The sequence below is a fragment of the Procambarus clarkii genome, chromosome 46 (genome assembly GCF_040958095.1).
Source record: "Procambarus clarkii isolate CNS0578487 chromosome 46, FALCON_Pclarkii_2.0, whole genome shotgun sequence".
Taxonomy (NCBI): Eukaryota; Metazoa; Arthropoda; class Malacostraca; order Decapoda; family Cambaridae; genus Procambarus; species Procambarus clarkii.
Genome location: NC_091195.1, coordinates 20,880,589 through 20,901,783, shown reverse-complemented (window position 1 = coordinate 20,901,783; position 21,195 = coordinate 20,880,589). Strand labels below are relative to the sequence as shown.

At 43.9% G+C, this 21,195-nt stretch overlaps 1 protein-coding gene across 1 annotated transcript in view; it reads right to left on the bottom strand.

Annotated features, from left to right (window-relative positions):
• The window catches only part of LOC123770457 (adhesion G protein-coupled receptor A3), an 83,390-nt gene that overhangs the window by 16,478 nt on the left and 45,717 nt on the right, over window positions 1-21,195 (bottom strand). The window contains exons 3-4 of the mRNA XM_069301812.1: window positions 20,869-20,940; window positions 188-351 (exon numbers count right to left, since the gene is read on the bottom strand). Coding sequence (XP_069157913.1) covers window positions 188-351; window positions 20,869-20,940 — 236 coding nt within the window. The remainder of the gene's footprint in view (window positions 1-187; window positions 352-20,868; window positions 20,941-21,195) is intronic.

Here is a 21,195-nt window from a genome sequence, read left to right as displayed (position 1 = left end):
TATATCCATCTAAACTCATTCATATATAATATCTGGCCTGCACTTAAAACAACCCAGTGATCTCATGTCTATTTTGTTATCCGGTAGTTTGTTGCAGGGTACTTACAAGACCCGACATTCCTGGCAGCAATGCAAGCCATCAGCCAGAAATGACAGTATAGCAGCTATGATTGATGGAGATACTTACGACACTGGAGTTGATCTGGCGTGAGCTTCTTGATGTGGGTACCGTTGAGAGCTCGAGGGCGGTAGCACTTTGAGCCTCTGGAGATGTTGACTCTCTTAGTGGCCACAGCCTCCGCCAGCCACGTCAGCCCGCAGTCGCACACTAGCTGCGTCTGTACAAGGTCCCTGTACGGGCAGGAACAACGTTAGTTTGTAATAAAATCTTTGGCTCGAAGGACTAGTTTCTTGGGCGGAGTCACTCATCTTTTGAGTGAACACAAGACAGAGTATTGAGCATATATCTACTCTGGTGTGAATGACTCGTTTTTGTTTTGCCAGGGACGGGAAGCCTGTGTGTGTGTGTGTGTGTGTGTGTGTGTGTGTGTGTGTGTGTGTGTGTGTGTGTGTGTGTGTGTGTGTGTGTGTGTGTGTGTGTGTGTGTGTACACACACTAGGTTTATTTCGAGGCCCCACTAAGGTGGAACTGCTTATCCACCCCCCCCCCCCCCCGTCCCAGAATGCAAGCCTATAACAGTTGCCTCACTCGAGGGTATATTTACTGTTAGATTAACAAAGGTGTTAGGTGAAAGGTTTCTGTACTGCTTGGGAATCGAAACTGGGATCCCCGATTGTGAGTTGAGGACAAAGCCAACTGTGCCACCGAAACCCTCTAACTATACAAGGCAAGTATACCTGCCCAAGTGAGTATAGCCACAACAGTCAGTATACCCGTTTTGTAATATATTTTACACTTTTAAACAAGAGAAATGGTAATAAAAATTTGCATACCACAGGAATAGAAATTAAAGTCTTTGTTGTAGGAGATAAGAATGCCTGGGCGGCCGTCTGATTATTGAATTTAGAGGGTCAGATCCTCTGGTGGATCAGATCCTCTGGAGGATCAGATCCTCTGGTGGATCAGATCCTCTGGTGGGAGGATCAGATCCTCTGGTGGATCAGATCCTCTGGAGGATCAGATCCTCTGGTGGGAGGATCAGATCCTCTGGTGGGAGGATCAGATCCTCTGGTGGGAGGATCAGATCCTCTGGTGGGAGGATCAGATCCTCTGGTGGGAGGATCAGATCCCCTATATACATTGTATAGATAAATAATCTCATCATAACACAAGCAAGAGCCCGGCAGCTCATCGTCTCATCATTTATATCAGAAAAACTCTTCCTTGTGAAGGGTTTCACAAGGAAGCTTCCAAGCTTCTCGTGTAAAATGATGGTCGTGTTTTCATCATATAGTGAATTGATTTGATGGAACTATCTGTGCCCATTGGCCACCGAGTGCTGTTGGCAATTGGACAAAAAGTATATCAAACTTCTAAATGTTTTAACAGTCAGTTGTGGTCTAGTGGACATGGTACTGGATACGCTAGTGTGTGTATGGAGCGCCTGGCTGTCCGAGGTTCGAACCCTGCACGAGGAAGAGTTTTCCGATACATATGGCTTGGGGTCCATTCAAACTTGTCGTGAGATTATATTATTATATATATATATATATATATATATATATATATATATATATATATATATATATATATATATATATGTTCGTTTGTTCAAACTCGCTAATCAAGGGTGCTGTCTTCTGTCTAGAAGACAGAAGAAAAAGAGGTGATATGATCACTACATACAAAATAGTAACAGGAATTGATAAAATCGATAGGGAAGATTTCCTGAGACCTGGAACTTTAAGAACAAGAGGTCATAGATATAAACTAGCTAAACACAGATGCCGAAGAAATATAAGAAAATTCACTTTCGCAAACAGAGTGGTAGACGGTTGGAACAAGTTAGGGGAGAAGGTGGTGGAGGCCAAGACCGTCAGTAGTTTCAAAGCGTTATATGACAAAGAGTGCTGGGAAGACGGGACACCACGAGCGTAGCTCTCATCCTGTAACTACACTTAGGTAATTACACACACACACACACACACACAGGTGTGTGAAGAACTCAACAAGAGATTCAAGGAGGTGTTCACAATAGAACAAGAAGAGGTCCCTGCACTAAATGAGGAGGCAAACCGAACAACCTTGGAGGAATTTGACCTCACCAGTGATGAGGTCAAAAGGAATCTGTTGGAGCTGAATGTGTCAAAGGCTGTTGGGCCTGACAAAATCTCACCGTGGATACTAAAGGAAGGTGCAGAAGCATTAAGTGTGCCACTCTCTATGGTGCATAACAGGTCACTGGAAACAGGAGACCTTCTGGAAAGTTGGAAGACAGCTAATGTAGTCCTAATATACAAAAAGGGTGACAGGCAAGAGGCACTGAACTACAGGCCAGTTTCCCTAACTTGTATACCATGCAAGGTGATGGAGAAGATTGTGAGGAAAAGGCTCGTAGAGCATCTGGAGGGAAATAGCTTTGTAACACACCACCAGCATGGGTTCTGAGATGGTAAATCGTGCCTCACAGGCCTAATAGAATTCTATGACCAAGGAACACAAATTAGACAGGAAAGAGAAGGGTGGGCAGACTGCATTTTCTTGGCCTGTCAGAAAGCCTTTGACACAGTTGTTACGGCCCTATTGGGTCGCAACTGGGTTCTTTCTCTGATGTTATTAGAGTTAGGGTATCCGGCCCCACGTTAGTAGTGGCTTTCAAGGGATGTGTTCCGTGACGCAAGTAAATTAAAGGGGAAGGGATAAAACTGCACCAAACTTAAATATATAATTATTCCACCACCATAAATAAGTATATAAACCGTCACACGCGATTACTATTACTACACTTCATATTTACAATAATACGTCTTCCTCCGAAGACACGGGATGCCCCACGGTGCTCACGATGAGTAACCCTGGTTCTCTTCTCGTGGCCTCATGATGAATCCTTAGATTCTCCTGACGAGTCTACCCCGGCCACAGGCCAGCCAAATCACAGTCCCACTGGGTGCACCGTCGTGGAGGCCTTCAACCACAAATCCAGCCTGTAGCTGGCAGGTTCCAATCAGCTACGCTGCGTAGGCCACTCCACGACCGATACTAGGGTTGCGAGCCCTAGGCAGGAGCCTCGTGTGATTCCACAGATCACTCTCCTCACCACAACACCCCAGTGGCTAGTCTTCTCCACCAGTCAGCCCCGGGTACGACAATTCCTCAACTGCCACGTCACAGGCAGGCTAACACAACAGTGTTCATCCGGGGGGTGACTCACAACTTCTACAGCAAATTCGTGGAAATTCTAGGGCTGCCTTGGGTAGACTGCCCATCGTCCAATCCAGCAGTCCCAGGTCGACTCTGTAATCAGACACGTCATCAGTACTAGGGACACCCTAGGGCACCTCACTTACAGGCTTAGACACCAACGCCCACCTATCCACTCCATAGATGGCGTTGCTGTCTAAGCGTCACCTCACCAGAGGTAAGCAGCGGCTGTGTCACGAGCTGATTAGGACGAGAAACCAGCCCCTGTGGCCGGTATATCTCGTCCTCACTAGATGGCGTCGTCCATTTGGAGGGGTTTCGGGAGCTGACCCACAGATGGCGTGGTCGTCACTGCTCTGTGCTCGGACGCTGGGCTCGGGTCCGTAACAACAGTACCTCACAAAAGGCTGTTACAAAAGTTGGAGCAACAGGCAGGAGTAAAAGGTAAGGTGCTCCAGTGGATAAGGGAGTATCTAAGCAATAGGAAACAGCGAGTAACTGTGAGGGGGGAGACATCAGAGTGGCGAGATGTCACCAGCTGAGTCCCACAGGGCTCTGTACTTGGACCCATCCTGTTTCTAGTATATGTAAACAATCTTCCAGAGGGTATAGACTCGTTCCTCTCAATGTTTGCTGATGATGCAAAAATTATGAGAAGAATCAAAACAGATGAAGATAGGCAGAGACTACAGGATGACCTGGACAAACTGGAGGAATGGTCTAGAAAATGGCTGCTAAAGTTCAACTCAGGAAAGTGTAAAGTCATGAAATTAGGCGAAGGGAGCAGAAGGCTGAACACAAGGTATCATCTGGGAGGTGAAATCCTGCAAGAGTCAAATAGAAAGATCTGGGGGTTGATATCACACCGAACCTGTCCCCAGAGGACCACATCAAAAGGATATCATCAGCGGCGTATACTAGACTCGCCAACGTAAGAACTGCCTTCAGAAACTTGTGTAAGGAATCGTTCAGGACCCTGTATACCACATATGTAAGACCAATCCTGGAGTATGCAGCTCCAGCCTGGAGTCCATACCTAGTTAAACACAAGACGAAGTTAGAGAAGATTCAGAGGTATGCCACCAGACTGGTCCCAGAACTGAGAGGAATGAGTTACAAGGAAAGACTAAGGGAGCTGAACCTCACATCCCTGGAAAACAGAAGAGTAAGGGGAGACATGATAACCACCTACAAAATTCTCAGGGGAATTGACAGGGTGGACAAAGACAAACTCTTCAGCATGGGTGGGACACGAACAAGGGGACACAGGTGGAAACTTAGTACCCAGATGAGCCACAGAGACGTTAGAAAGAATTTTTTCAGTGTCAGAGTAGTTAATAAATGGAATGCATTAGGCAGTGATGTGGTGGAGGCTGACTCCATACACAGTTTCAAATATAGATATGATAGAGCCCAATAGGCTCAGGAATCTGTACACCAGTTGATTGACGGTTGAGAGGGGGGACCACAGAGCCAGAGCTCAACCCCCGTAAGCACAACTAGGTGAGTACACACACACACACACACACACACACACACACACACACACACACACACAGAAGGTGGTGGAGGCCAAGACCGACAGTAGTTTCAAAGCGTTATATGACAAAGAGTGCTGGGAAGACGGGACACCACGAGCGTAGCTCTCATTCTGTAACTACACTTAGGTAATTACACGCACACACACACACACACACACACACACACACACACAGTAAAGGGCTCAAGGAGAGAGAACATTAACCCATGATTTAATAATGCGTCAAGAAGTAGACCAAATATAAGCAGCAGGAGGGAGTGGAACAAGAACAAAGAACAAAGAACAAAGAACAAAGAACAAAGGGTAAACATGAACACACAACAGAGATAGGAAAGCATACATAAACACAAGGAGAGTATCGGAAAGAAATTACCAGAACAATGTTGATATTTACCGCTAGGTGAATAGAGCCATCAGGTGAAATTGCCAGTTTGTTTCTGCCTCGGTCGAGAATCGAACCCGGTCTCATTGGACTACGACTCCCGAGCGCCGTCTGCTAGGCCGCTAGGACTTATACTGATCATGTCCCTTGTTCTACCCTGCCTTATTCTGATCATGTCCCCTTGTTCTACCCTGCCTTATACTGGTCATGTCCCTTGTTCTACCCTGCCTTATACTGGTCATGTCCCTTGTTCTACCCTGCCTTATACTGGTCATGTCCCTTGTTCTACCCTGCCTTATACTGGTCATGTCCCTTGTTCTACCCTGCCTTATACTGGTCATGTCCCTTGTTCTACCCTGCCTTATACTGGTCATGTCCCTTGTTCTACCCTGCCTTATACTGGTCATGTCCCTTGTTCTACCCTGCCTTATACTGGTCATGTCCCTTGTTCTACCCTGCCTTATACTGGTCATGTCCCTTGTTCTACCCTGCCTTATACTGGTCATGTCCCTTGTTCTACCCTGCCTTATACTGGTCATGTCCCTTGTTCTACCCTGCCTTATACTGGTCATGTTCAGTTGACCAACTTCATACATCCGTCCATCAGAAAAAGTGGTCTTAAATGCTTCACAAACTTGCGGCTTTTTAACTATGATTTACATGTAAGAAGTAATTAATCACCGTGTTCTATTATTCTGTATGTTCTTTGTAATTATTTAAACATAGTACAGAGAGAGAGAGAGAGAGAGAGAGAGAGAGAGAGAGAGAGAGAGAGAGAGAGAGACGACAGACAGAGAGAGAGAGACAGACAGACAGAGAGAGAGACAGAGAGAGAGAGACAGAGAGAGAGACAGAGAGAGAGAGAGAGAGAGAGAGAGAGAGAGAGAGAGAGAGAGAGAGAGAGAGAGAGAGAGAGAGAGAGAGAGAGAGAGAGAGAGAGACAGAGACAGAGACAGAGAGAGAGAGAGAGAGACAGAGAGAGAGAGAGACAGAGAGAGAGACAGACAGAGACAGAGAGAGAGAGAGAGAGATCAACCCCGCCAGTCTTAGTGTCAGAGAGAGTCCAGGTGTAAAGCGGTGGTCTCTGTAGCAAGCAGTGTGTTGTATGAAGAGCTACAGACTCCTAAACCTACCATTCACACTTCTGTATCTCCCCTGCATCACTGTATTCCCGCTGTGTTCAGCGTTACCATCAGATTCCTGTAACTCCCCATTTTCTATGGTGAATATATTTATCGTGTTGGGAGAAAGAATGGCCCTATTCACCCCTTTCATCCCTTAATGGCTTAGTCATTTGTTCTCGAGGGAACTGCCTTTGTTGTGTCTGAAGCCCCTCATTCAGCGCCTCACTGCCTCCCCTCACGCCTCACACCAGCCCGTCCTCATCAAATGATCGTTAAACCAGTCACCAAACCCATTGTTTATGAGTGAGAACCACTTTACAACCGACTAGCGACTGATGGCGTATGTCGCGGTCTCGACCTGGGCTTCGTTCATGACCTCTGCTCGAATCCCGCTTCTCCAAACAGGTACTGTAACAAAAAGGAGGCCTGGTTGAGGACCGGGCCGTGGGGACATGGATCCCCGGTATTTCCAGAACGTAGGTAGGGAACCAGATGCAGTATCACCCAAACTGCTGAAGGATGCTGTATAGGTTATCTTGAGATGATTTCGGGGCTTTAGTGTCCCAACGGCCCGGTCCTCGACCAGGCCTCCACCCCCAGGAAGCAGCCCGTGACAGCTGACTAACACCCAGGTACCTATTTTACTGCTAGGTAACAGGGGCATAGGGTGAAAGAAACTTTACCCATTGTTTCTCGCTGGCGCCCGGGATCGAACCCAGGACCACAGGATCACAAGTCCAGCGTGCTGTCCGCTCGGCCGACCGGCTCCCTGAGTACTTTATCACCCACTACAACTCAACTAACAATAAACATCCAAGACAGGAAATCTTCCAGAATTCTTTGAAAGGAAAACGTAGTCCCAGTATTAAGAAAAACGGAACCAGGAGAGACTAAAATGAAAATTATTCCATGTAAAATGGTGCCAAAGGAAATCCCGTTAAAAATGTCAATAGCTGGAGTGGATAAGCTTTGTAATGAATGGACAACATGGATGTAGACGAGGAAAAAGTGGCATCAAGCATGATTGAGTTCTATGCCAAGGGGGAACAAAATACACGAAAAAAAGTATGGGTTGGCTGCATTGTAGCGAGTAGATTATGCAATAATATACTCGCTCCAAATGCATTGTTAATATTCCTGTCAACCTTTGGAGATGAATGAGGTGAGGCGTTGCCCGGGCAATACGGTGAGGAGTTGCCCGAGCATATAAGCAGCAGGATAGCAAACATTAACCAGAGTCTACTTTCAAGTGTGGTCTAGAGCAGACACTTGCGAGATACTGTACCGACGCTCAGTGCGCTCAACTCACACCAAAGTATCACCTGTGTACTTCTGTATATTCGACCAAATATATATATAGTATCTTAGTGTCTGTGTTTATTTGTCACCATACTTTACGTAACAATAGAACCGTTACAGCATCTTCCTAGACTGGCAGAAAGCATAGAATACCATTTCTCAGTTACGTCCAGCGCACAAAATGAGAAGCAAGCAGCGATATCTGGAGAAAAACAACAAAGTGGATAATGGAGTACCTACAGGGCGGAACACAAGACAAAAAGTCAGGGAGGCGTCGACTTTGAGTTAAGTGTCATGTTTGCAGACGAGGTAAACAAAAAACAAAAGGGAGCCGGTCGGCCGAGCGAACAGCACGCTGACTTGTGATCCTGTGGTCCTGGGTTCGATCCCAGGCGCCGGCGAGAAACAACGGGCAGAGTTTCTTTCACCCTATGCCTATGTTACATAGCAGTAAAATAGGTACCTGGGTGTTAGTCAGCTGTCACGGGCTGCTTCCTGGGGGTGGAGGCCTGGTCGAGGACCGGGCCGCAGGGACACTAAAGCCTCGAAATCATCTCAAGATAACCTCAAGATGCAAAGCTAATGAAGAATGTAAATACGAAAGACTGAATAAAATGACAGGAAAACCCAGATCATTTTCAGCTGGGAAAGGCAACTGCAGGAGTCTTAAAGAGAAAATGATTTGGAGGTGGATATCCTACACAAACACTAGAGGCACACACACAAACAGGATAACATCAGCAGCACACAGGACGCTGACAAACATTAGAATGGCACCTAAAATCCTAAATATGGCTTCTCTTAAGGCAATCTATAAAACCAAGTAAGATTAATATAAGAATACAACCCGTTCTCGCAAATTTAATAAGTCAATATTGACTTATTAAATATGTGCATAGGTGACATACTTAACATAATAGATACCCTTAAAAAGATTCATAGAAAACACCGACCTTACCTAACCTACTTAGTATGTTAAGATAACCATCTTATTGCTTCGTAATTACAATTATTACCTAACCTATAATAGGTATAGGTTAAGTAATAATTGTAATTACGAAGCAATACGATGCTTATCTTAAGATACTAACAAGGTTAGGTAAGGTTGGTGTTTTCTATGAATCTTTTTAAGGGTATCTATTATGTTTAGTATATCACCTATGCACGTAGTTAATAAGTCAATATTGACTTTACGAATTTGCGAGAACGGGTTGAAGAATATGTTATACCGGCATAGAATCCTAGAGTTTATTAAACAAAACCTGAACTGACGAAAGTACAGATATTTACAATAAGAAAAATATCAGAGCTGAGATGGTAAGATATGAGGATACTTCAAAGAGACTAAATTTCACAAGCAGAGACACGAAACAGAGAGGGATATGATCACTACATACAAGATACAGAGGGGAGTAGACACAGTGGACAAGGACAGCCTCTAAGTTGAGAAAATATAAGCCAAGAGGGCACAAGTGGGAACTGGAGTCGCAAATGAGTCGCAGGAATGTAAGGAAGTACTGGTACCCAGTACGGCTGGTCAAGAAAGGGAGCCGGTCGGCCGAACGGACAGCGCGCGGGACTTGTGATCCTGTGGTCCTGGGTTCGATCCCAGGCGCCGGCGAGAAACAATGGGCAGAGTTTCTTTCACCCTATGCCCCTGTTACCTAGCAGTAAATAGGTACCTGGGTGTTAGTCAGCTGTCACGTGCTGCTTCCTGGGGGTGGAGGCCTGGTCGAGGACCGGGCCACGGGGACACTAAAGCCCCGAAATCATCTCAAGATAACCTCAAGATAAGACGGAATGTACTAGAGAAGTTGTGGAAGCCACCTCAATCCTGAACTTTAAAGGAAAAGGCTCGACAAAGAATTCGAACGCCGGAACAGTTAAATTATAACGCAACGGGTACAACAGACTAGCAGACGAGGCATAGTGCTGAACCTCACTCCCCCTCAGTCACTGATAGCCGAGCAACAACCCACCTACCACTATCACCACCACAACTCCCCTACCACCTTCTACCAGCCACCACTCTCACCACCACCCACACAACGTACCCCAACAGCTTCGTTATGGACTAACCGGTCCAAACTTCCCGGCCAGAGGCATAAAGGCTCCCACACCTTTCATCGTCAGCAACACCAATGGCTTTATCGGACCACACCAACAGGCACGTCAGGCCTTTGCCCTGGCCTTAAAGATACCGTGTCGCGACCCCCAGTAACACAAGCCTCTACACAATTGCAGGTTTGCACGCTATACAATTTCGCTTTAATAAAACCTATACATGTATAATTACTATCCTTGGAAGCATATTATGGAAATGATTATATAACATGCCTGGTTGATCTGAGGGCGAGATATGACGTTGATCCTCGGAACTACTTCAATGGCACCTCTTCAGTAGAATATATAATATCACAATGATAAGCAACACATGATATAAAGATACAATATAATGTGAATAACGACGTATACAAATAAAAATATAAATCATACAAATTAAAGTACAAGACAAATTAATAATCAAATTTTATTACCGCCGCTAAAAGTTTTAAGTCACACCTGAACTCCGTTTTCTGTTTGACGATAATCACAGTTCCTGAAACTATTGGAAGGTTCGTGGAACGATATAACTTGACGCAAACCCGCCTGTGTTCTATAATGTTTGATGCTCCATCACTGTGTGGCTGAATGGTTAAATGTATTTTCAAATGTAATGGTTCGAAAGTATTTTAGTTTTGAAAATGTGAATCTACGTATTTCTATTTTACATAGTAGACCATTAAGGTAATTTTGTGAAAAAATAAATGACCTGAAAAAACAATTACACGAGTCATTATTAGGATAGGACCTTAACACCAGGCAGTAAACCTTTATTTTCTCTGAGTGTATACTAGGTTTATTGTAGTCTACTTTCAGCAATAAAGTATACTTACAGGGTGATCAATAAAGTATTGTTGAGGTCTTGATAACCCTCTAGAGACTGACGAACCCAATACCGAATTACCAGATTAAGATAATTCTATCATACCGGGGATCAACGTCCCCGCGGCCCAGTCTCTAACCAGTCCTAGTTAGTGGTCTGCTCCGTTGAGCATGTTAAAATAAAATGAACTTTATATCTTTATAAAGATTGTATATATCTTGAAATACTTTATATACATCTGTAGCGAGCTCACTATTAACCAGACATATATATTGGTTTCTTTGTTATTGTTTAACAATGTTAAATATAAAATTTTAACAGTACATCTAACGTGCGCGCGCACACAGAGGGGCTTGACAGCTGAGTAGGGAGCGCTTGGGATTCGTAATCCGGGGATCGATCCCGGCGATGGCGGAAACAAATGGGCAGTTTCTTTCACCCTGATGCTCCTATTGACCTTGCAGTAAATAGGTACCTAGGTATTAGACAGCTGTTACCGGCTGTTTCCTGTGTGTGTGTGTGTGTGTGTGTGTGTGTAAAAATGTTGATTGACAGATGAGAGGCGGGCCGAAAGAGCCAGAACTCAACCCCCGCAAGCACAACTAGGTGAATACGCGCTCGCTATGTGTGTCTAGCATTAAATAAATGATGGGAAACATAATGAACTTTTCGATCTCAGGCCTACCCGGCCCATATGTTCGTCCCATACCCTAGACCGTTCATCCTGCAAAGTTAGTGAGGTTAGCCTTAAGCTTCGTGATACTGTTCAGAAATATCATTGGTAACACCGAGCGATGGCAACACTTATTTTAATCCGATTTTAAAGTTTCGAATTAAAATTCAATCCGTATGGATGACTGAGGTTAAACAATTCATATCATCCGTTCGTATTTATTATATTCCAATAAACATAACATGAGAACAGTAATCCAATAAGAACATAACATTAGAAGAACAATTTTAACAGTAGGAAGCAACTCCATCTTGTGATCTGAACAAACTACCACTGCATATTTAACATTAACGATATTAACAATAACACTAATATATATATATATATATATATATATATATATATATATATATATATATATATATATATATATATATATATTATATTATATATATATTATATATATATATATGTCGTACCTAATAGCCAGAACGCACTTCTCAGCCTACTATTCAAGGCCCGATTTGCCTAATAAGCCAAGTTTTCATGAATTAATGTTTTTTCGTCTACCTAACCTACCTAACCTAACCTAACCTAGCTTTTTTTGGCTACCTAACCTAACCTTACCTATAAATATAGGTTAGGTTAGGTTAGGTAGGGTTGGTTAGGTTCGGTCATATATCTACGTTAATTTTAACTCCAATAAAAAAAAATTGACCTCATACATAGAGAAAAGGGTTGCTTTATCATTTCATAAGAAAAAAACTCTAGTAAATATATTAATTCAGGAAAACTTGGCTTATTAGGCAAATCGGGCCTTGAATAGTAGGCTGAGAAGAGAGTTCTGGCTACTAGGTACGACATATATATATATATATATATATATATATATATATATATATATATATATATATATATATATATATAACAAAGTTGTGTTATGAGTAAAAAAAACTGATAAGAAGATTCCAGGGGGGACTCAAATCTTGTCATAAAAATGTTTTTTTAATCCAAATCCCTTCTCTAACCGCATGGAAGGTCTTGAATATCATCTTCTTAACCCCCTCCCAACCACAGTACACAAGACATCATCTGCCGCCTTCTGTTTATGCACTCTTTTCAGCGTAGGAGGGCGTCTTGAGTCCCCCCTCAAACGCGTTCCAATAATGAAAATGGGAATGTTGGCGGGAGGGACTCCTGCAGACCTCCTCCTTCCCCGCCCGCCTGGGGCGCCGCGCTCTTCCTATGTAATACTACTAAAAACGTCACATGAAAGCCCGCCAGCGTAGGCAAGGGTGGCGGGAAAATGTGTGTGTGTGTGTGTGTGTGTGTGTGTGTGTGTGTGTGTGTGTGTGTGTGTGTGTGTGTGTGTGTGTGTGTGTGTGTGTGTGTATATATATATATATATATATATATATATATATATATATATATATATATATATATATATATATATATATATAATGCTAAATATGACCGAAAAAGTAAGATTAATAATTCTAACACGAATGTTCTCAATATTTCTTATGTTTCTTTTCACTGTCGATGGTAATTGAAAAATCAATTCTCCAAAATTCATTTTTATTTCTAGTTTGTCGCGATGCTTGAACGCGTTTCGTAATAACTTATTACATTTTCAAAGACTTTAGTTTACACACACACAACTGTAACCTGAAAACACTAAATAGAGTTTTACGAAATGCGTTTATATGTATATATGTATATATATATATTAGTCTTTGAAAAATTTTATTTTTCAAAGGCTATGTCTTTGAAAATGTAATACGAATTACGAAACACGTTCAGGCGTCAGATCATGAATAACACTTATGTCGGGAGAATTGCCCAGTTGCTGGAAGAAGGCAAATGTCGTTCCGATTTTCAAGAAAGGAGATAGGGAGGAGGCACTTAACTACAATCCCGTATCACTAACAAGCATCCCCTGCAAAATATTTGAAAGAATAATTAGGCTGCGACTGGTTGCACACCTGGAGAGCATTAGATTTGTGAACATCAACATGGGTTCTGGACAGGGAAATCGTGCCTAACAAACCTTCTGGAATTCTATGATAAAATAACGAAGATAAGACAGGACAGAGATGGTTGGGCAGACTGCATATTTCTGGACTGCCAAAAAGCCTTTGATACAGTACCGCACATGAGACTGCTGTTCAAGCTAGAGAGGCAGGCGGGGGTGAGGGGAAAGGTCCTAGCATGGATAAGGAACTACCTAACAGGAAGGAGCCAAAGAGTTACGGTAAGGGGCGAGAAGTCGGACTGGCGAACAGTAACAAGTGGAGTACCACAAGGATCGGTGCTGGGACCAATTTTATTTCTAATATATGTTAACGACATGTTTACAGGCGTAGAGTCCTACATGTCGATGTTTGCGGATGACGCAAAGTTGATGAGAAGAGTTGTGACAGATGAGGATTGCAGGATCCTCCAAGAGGACCTGAACAGGTTGCAGAGATGGTCAGAGAAATGGCTACTGGAGTTCAACACGAGTAAATGTAAAGTTATGGAAATGGGATCAGGTGATAGGAGACCAAAGGGACAGTACACAATAAAGGGGAACAGCCTACCTGTGACGACGCGCGAAAGAGACCTGGGCGTGGACGTAACACCTAATCTATCTCCTGAGGCACATATTAATAGGATAACGACAGCAGCGTACTCTACACTGGCAAAAGTTAGAACATCATTCAGAAACCTAAGTAAGGAGGCATTTAGGGCGCTTTACACGGCCTACGTGAGGCCAGTCTTAGAGTATGCCGCCTCATTATGGAGTCCCCCATCTGAAGAAGCATAAAAGGAAACTGGAAAAGGTTCAGAAGTTTGCAACGAGACTCGTCCCAGAGTTACGAGGGATGGAGTATGAGGAGCGCCTGAGGGAACTGTGCCTTACGACACTAGAAAAAAGAAGGGAGAGGGGGGACATGATAGGAATGTATAAAATACTCAGAGGGATTGACAGAGTGCACATAGACGAAATGTTCACACGGAATAGTAACAGAACGAGGGGACATAGATGGAAGCTTGAAACTCAGATGAGTCACAGAGATGTTAGGAAGTTTTCTTTTAGCGTGAGAGTAGTGGGGAAATGGAATGCACTTGGGGAACAGGTTGTGGAAGCAAATACTATTCATAACTTTAAAACCAGGTATGATAGGGAAATGGGGCAGGAGTCATTGCTGTAAACAAGCGATGCTCGAAAGGCGGGATCCAAGAGTCAATGCTCGATCCTGCAGACACAAATAGGCGAGTACACACGCGCACGCACGCACGCATGCACACACGCGCACGCACGCACGCATGCACACACGCACGCATGCACACACACGCACACACACGCGCGCGCACACACACACACACACACACACACACACACACACACACACACACACACACACACACACGCACGCACGCACGCGCACACACACACACACACACACACACACACACGCGCGCACACACACGCGCGCACACACACACACACACACACACACACACACACACACACACACACACACACACACACGCACACACACGCGCACACACACACACGCGCACACACACACACGCGCACACACACGCGCGCACACGCACGCGCGCGCACGCGCGCGCACACGCACACACGCGCGCACGCACACACACACACACACACACACACACACACACACACACACACTCCCTGGAGTGGTGTCTCACTCTCCCTTCGACCAGCGCACATAACTTGCACACTAACTTGTCCCAACAGGTGAAAACTTTGGTCCCTTGTGTGGCCCCCGTCCCTTCCTCTCCCTTCCTCTCCCTCCTCTTCCATCCCTTCCTCTTATCTTCCCTCTCCTTCCCTTTCCTTTCCTCTCCACCACCTCCACACACAGCGCTCGGGATTCATAATCCCCAGGTCCCGGGTTCGATCCCCGGCGAAGCCGAAAACAAATGGGGCAGAGTTTCTTTCACCCTGATGCCCCCTGCTCACCTAGCAGTAAATAGGTACAATATTAGGCCTAAAATAGCATATATCAGACCTAGGTAAAAGTCTACGGGCTCACCATAGCCCGTGCTACTTGGAACTTTTTGTTCCAAGAAGCGAATCTTAAACAACAAAGGCTTAAGATTGCTTGGAGAGATATTGTTCAGTTACATTTTCAATTCTCCAGAAAGTCATTGTGGGCAGTTCAGAAATACATAAGGTGAATTTTGTTAGAATTAAACAGTACATATTTGTACGTTTGAGCAAGCCCTTGATGTGTCACTTTAGCAGAGGCGGCTTCTTGAGACATAGCAGCTATGCCTTTGTTCAGTATTCAAACTATGCCTCAAAAGAATTGTATTTTTTTCTAAAATATTTCTTCGTTAATATAATTAAATGGGATTCTGATGTGTGTGTGTGTAGAATATCTGTCTGTCTCAATCTCTCTCTCTCTCTGTCTCTCTCTCTCTCTGTCTCTCTCTGTCTCTGTCTGTCTGTCTCAATCTGTCTCTGTCTCTCTCTCTCTCTCTCTCTCTCTCTCTCTCTCTCTCTGTCTCTCTCTGTCTCTCTCTGTCTCTCTCTCTCTGTCTGTCTCTGTCTCTCTCTCTGTCTGTCTCTGTCTCTCTCTCTCTCTCTCTCTGTCTCTCTCTCTCTCTCTCTCTGTCTCTCTCTCTGTCTCTCTCTCTGTCTCTCTCTCTGTCTCTCTCTCTGTCTCTCTCTCTGTCTCTCTGTCTCTCTCTCTCTCTCTCTCTCTCTCTCTCTCTCTCTCTCTCTCTCTCTCTCTCTCTCTCTCTCTCTATGGCTTTATGTCTGTGTACCTGCCTGTCCATCTGTCATGTTTCTGTCTGTATCTGTCTGAATTTGTGTGAGAGAGAGAGAGAGAGTAGTTGGTAATCATTAGAGTTAAGTCGTGAAGGTGGAGGGGAACGACCCAACTGCTCGTTATCCCGGGTAATTTCTCGTGAAACTACCCAATTGGGCGACCCAGACAAGGCACCCGTGATTGGCTGCCATTACCACACCCAGAGTCACTCTCACACGAGCTGGTTGGCTCTCTCTCTCTCTCTCTCTCTCTCTCTCTCTCTCTCTCTCTCTCTCTCTCCCCCCTCTCTCTCAGCTTACAGGCTGGTTTAAGCCTATTTGTGCTTGCGGGGGTTGAGCTCTGGCTCTTTGGTCCCGTCTCTCAACTGTCAATCAACAGGTGTACAGGTTCCTGAGCCTATTGGGCTCTATCATATCTACACTTGAAACTGTGTATGGAGTCAGCCTCCACCACATCACTGCCTAATGCATTCCACCTGTTAACTACTCTGACACTGAAAAAGTTCCTTCTAACGTCTATGTGGCTCATGTGGGTACTCAGTTTCCACCTGTGTCCCCTTGTTCGTGTACCATCAGTGTTGAATAGTTTATCCTTGTCTACCCTGTTAATATCCCCTGAGGATTTTGTAGGTAGTAATCATGTCTCCCCTTACTCTTCTGTGTGTGTCCGAATATTCTTAGTTTAGTGCAATGACTCAGCTTCCTGTTCTTATTTTATAATTTACAATTCAAGTTAGCTTCAAGGACGTAACTATACTATATCGTATAACTATACTATCTATATTATATAACTATATATATATAACTATACTACCGTACAGTTCGTAAGTGGTTCGTAAGTATTTGCTGTAACTGCTTCGTGAATCTGGCCCCAGATTACTAAGTGCTTGCGTAACTGCTTCGTGAATCTGGCCCCAGATTACTAAGTGCTTGCGTAACTGCTTCGTGAATCTGGCCCCAGATTACTAAGTGCTTGCGTAACTGCTTCGTAAATCTGGCCCCAGATTACTAAGTGCTTGCGTAACTGCTTCGTGAATCTGGCCCCAGATTACTAAGTGCTTGCGTAACTGCTTCGTGAATCTGGCCCCAGATTACTAAGTGCTTGCGTAACTGCTTCGTGAATCCGGCCCCAGATTACTAAGTGCTTGCGTAACTGCTTCGTGAATCTGGCCCCAGGTTCCTCCCACCAAACACACAACCAAACTACGACGTCGCTGCAACGTGTGAACAACGATTAACACCGAACAAGTTCTGACAACTTTTTAATACATCATAAAAACGTTGATAACAAGAGATAACAACTCTATTACAAGTTGTAACAAGCGGAAAAAAGAGGACGAGTTGTGTGTGTTTGCAGGGCTTCTTGAGGTTATCTTGAGATGATTTCGGGGCTTTAGTGTCCCCGCGGCCCGGTCCTCGACCAGGCCTCCACCCGCAGGAAGCACCCCGTGACAGCTGACTAACACCCAGGTACCTATTTTCCTGCTAGGTAACAGGGGCATAGGGTGAAAGAAACTCTGCCCATTGTTTCTCACCGACGCCTGGGATCGAACCCGGGACCACTGGATCACAAGTCCAGCGTGCTGTCCGCTTGGCCGACCGGCTAATTAGTCTTTCCTCACAGCTCAAGTCCCTCAGCTCAGGAATATGGGCTTTATTGCACATATCTTCTAGTTGTGTCTCGTGCCTTTATGGGTAAAACTTCTATGCTACCGCTGCATTTACAAAAAAAATAGGCCTATCACTAGAAGGTGAAGGGACGACGACGTTTCGGTCCGTCCTAGACCATTCTCAAGTCATTCTCAAGTTCGACTTGAGAATGGTCCAGGACGGACCGAAACGTCGTCGTCCCTTCACCTTCTAGTGTGTGGTCTGGTCAACATACTTCAGCCCCGTTATTGTGACTCCTCGCCTGCATAGGCCTATCAATTTTTGTTTAGCTTCTGGCATCTTGTTGTAAACTTTTAGCAAGTTCTCGGGTCACTCTGAGAACTTGCACAGAATCCTTGTTAGTGATACTGGTCTGTGGTTCAGTACTTATCTTCCCTTTCTTATCAGCCCGTCCTCCTAAAGTTTCCCAATGTCAAGAAAACGGTCAATTTAAAGTGCCGCCTTATCCTAAGCTGCCAGAGGACCCAAAACAGAAAACGGGACAATACGTCACTTACGTGAGCCGCTTCCATTTTTCTAGTACGGAAATTTTTGTAACGCTAAAAACTTGGGTAACGCTACGGTCGAAAAGCGACGTTCTTTGCAAGAGAACAGGTTGTTCGTTTGTACATTAACCCTCTTTCAACAGTATAAATTATACATGTTGCCCCATTTTTGTCCAGAGAAAAATGTAAAAATTACCGAAGAGGGTTGCACATTGCTTCTGTTCACTCCTTCAGTATCCAAGGTAATATCTTGCCTGGACCTTCGGCTTATGTCACATCCAGTTTCTGTAGAAGCCGATTTATAGCTGTTATTGTGTTAGATTTAGCTACTCTGAACGAAGTGTCCATGTAGCACAGGCTATGGTGAGCCCGTAATGGGTATTAAAAATATGTAACATTTGTACACACGTCATCTTCTGTTTGACTTATAGCTTCTAGTCACACTATCATTTCAGTGAGCTTTTCCTGCTCGCGCGCGCGCGCGTGTGTGTGTGTGTGTATGTGTGTGTGTGTGTGTGTGTGTGTGTGTGTGTGTGTGTGTGTGTGTGTGCGTGTGTGTGTGCCCTTCCCTCTTTTGTGTAGCCTGATCACCTGGTCATTCATAAATATCTTTCTCTTGATGTTACATCGAACAGGCCCGGTCTCTGCCCAGGCCTCCTCGGACAAGGAAGATTTGATTACACATCAAGTCTAAGTGACCTATTCTTCCCTTATCGCTGATTGGTCGCCTCTGGAGGGCAGAGATGACGGGTAAGACAGCCTCCCCCCCACTCTAAATCTTACTGGCTCACTAAAACGTTATGTAACATGCTACATATGTACCACACACATGACATGACACATATGTATCACACACATAAGTCATATTACTCTAGTGCCTTGGAGAGCCACTAAACTGCCAACTTCAAACTGTCATTGACTTTGCAACAGAGACATTGAGACTGGGATGGTGGTGATGGTGGTGATGGTGGTGGTGGAAATGTTGGTGATTGTGTAGGTTAGTGATGGTGACAGCTTAGATTGTTGCCGATGGGTTGATTGTTGACACCAGAGGCGTTACTGCTGTAGTGAAACGTGAGTTGATAACCCCGTAGACTTGTATAACTAAGATCTAGGTATCCCTATCTCTGCTGTCAAAACTGTATTGGTCCAAACATTCAGATCTGATAGGAAAGAACTTACTGACTCCCAACGACCTGAAAGTACTAGTATAAAAAGCTATGATTTGTTCAGATCTGAAACCTACATCTATGGACAGCACAAAACGTCCACTAGACTGTGCGACACAGTGGTTGCAAGGATCAGGTTGGGTTACCGTTACCTGTGGCAGGTGGCTGCAGGTGACGGGTCTCCCAATCCTGAGCACTCCAGTTGCAAACTCTGTGAGCAGGAACTACGGCATGATCTCCCGCACTACATCACTGAATGCCCAATTATTAGACCTTTCAGACCAGTTGGCATGAGGTACCTGGAGCTTTGCAATTACTTTATTCACTCTCGTATTCTTGAAGATATCCTCACAGTATACCCAAAATTTGCTAGTGCAGGCTATTAAACACATGACTCTGTATGACTAACCATCCTGCGAGATGGGGACTTGTATTACCACTGCTACCTTATTCAATCTTGTGTTGTTGATATCCTCAAAATGCATCCGGAGTCTGCCAGTGCAGACCGCTAATCACATGCCTCTGTATGACTAACCATCCTGTGTGATGGGGATTTTATAGCATCACCTAGTTAGCTTTTTTGACACACTGTACTCCACTTCATATAGTCTAGGGTAGCTGCACTAATGCAGATGTACCTAATATGTTAATTAAAAAAAAAAAAAAATACGGTTACTAGACCATTCAGACCCGTTGGCATGAGGTACCTGGAGCTTTGCAATTACTTTATTACCTCTCGTGTTCTTGATGATATCCTCATAATGCAGCCAGAGTCTGCCAGTGCAGACTACTGATCACATGGACTCAAGATATAACTCAAGAAGCCCTGTATGACTGACCATCCTGTGTGATGGGAACTTTTAGCATCACGTAGCTAGTTTCTTGACACACTGTACTCCCCCCTTCATATAGCTGCACAATATATATTATTATATATATATATATATATATATATATATATATATATATATATATATATATATATATATATATATATATATAATGTCGTACCTAGTAGCCAGAACGCACTTCTCAGCCTACTATGCAAGGCCCAATTTGCCTAATAAGCCAAGTTTTACTGAAATAATATATTTTCTCTAATTTTTTTCTTATGAAATGATAAAGCTACCCATTTCATTATGTATGAGGTCAATTTATTTTTATTGGAGTTAAAATTAACGTAGATATATGACCGAACCTAACCAACCCTACCTAACCTAACCTATCTTTATAGGTTAGGTTAGGTTAGGTAGCCGAAAACGTTAGGTTAGGTAGGTTAGGTAGTCGAAAAAACATTAATTCATGAAAACTAGGCTTATTAGGCAAATCGGGCCTTGCATAGTAGGCTGAGAAGTGAGTTCTGGCTACTAGGTACGACATATATATATATATATATATATATATATATATATATATATATATATATATATATATATATATATATATATATTGCACACACACACTCAACATACTTACATATAGTTTAAGTTACTTAAAACTTGCAAAAGACCATCTTGAAGTCTGGCCAGGGGGTTACGACCCAATTTCCTGTAAAAAGAGGAAGAGATCAGTTAGTTAAGCTTCAGCTCCCGGTCCTTACGAAACCTTTACATCTTTCCTTAATAATGGCGGCTTTAGTTTATGATTATCAAACCATTTACGAGCTCGGAAAGGCTGTGAGGTCATTTACAATCCACTAACATCGTAGCACTTGCGCGCTCGTAAACGGGTTAAGACATGCAAAACACCGCTATGATTGAGGAAAGATGTACATGTTTCGTAAGGGTTCAGTTCAAAAGGCCT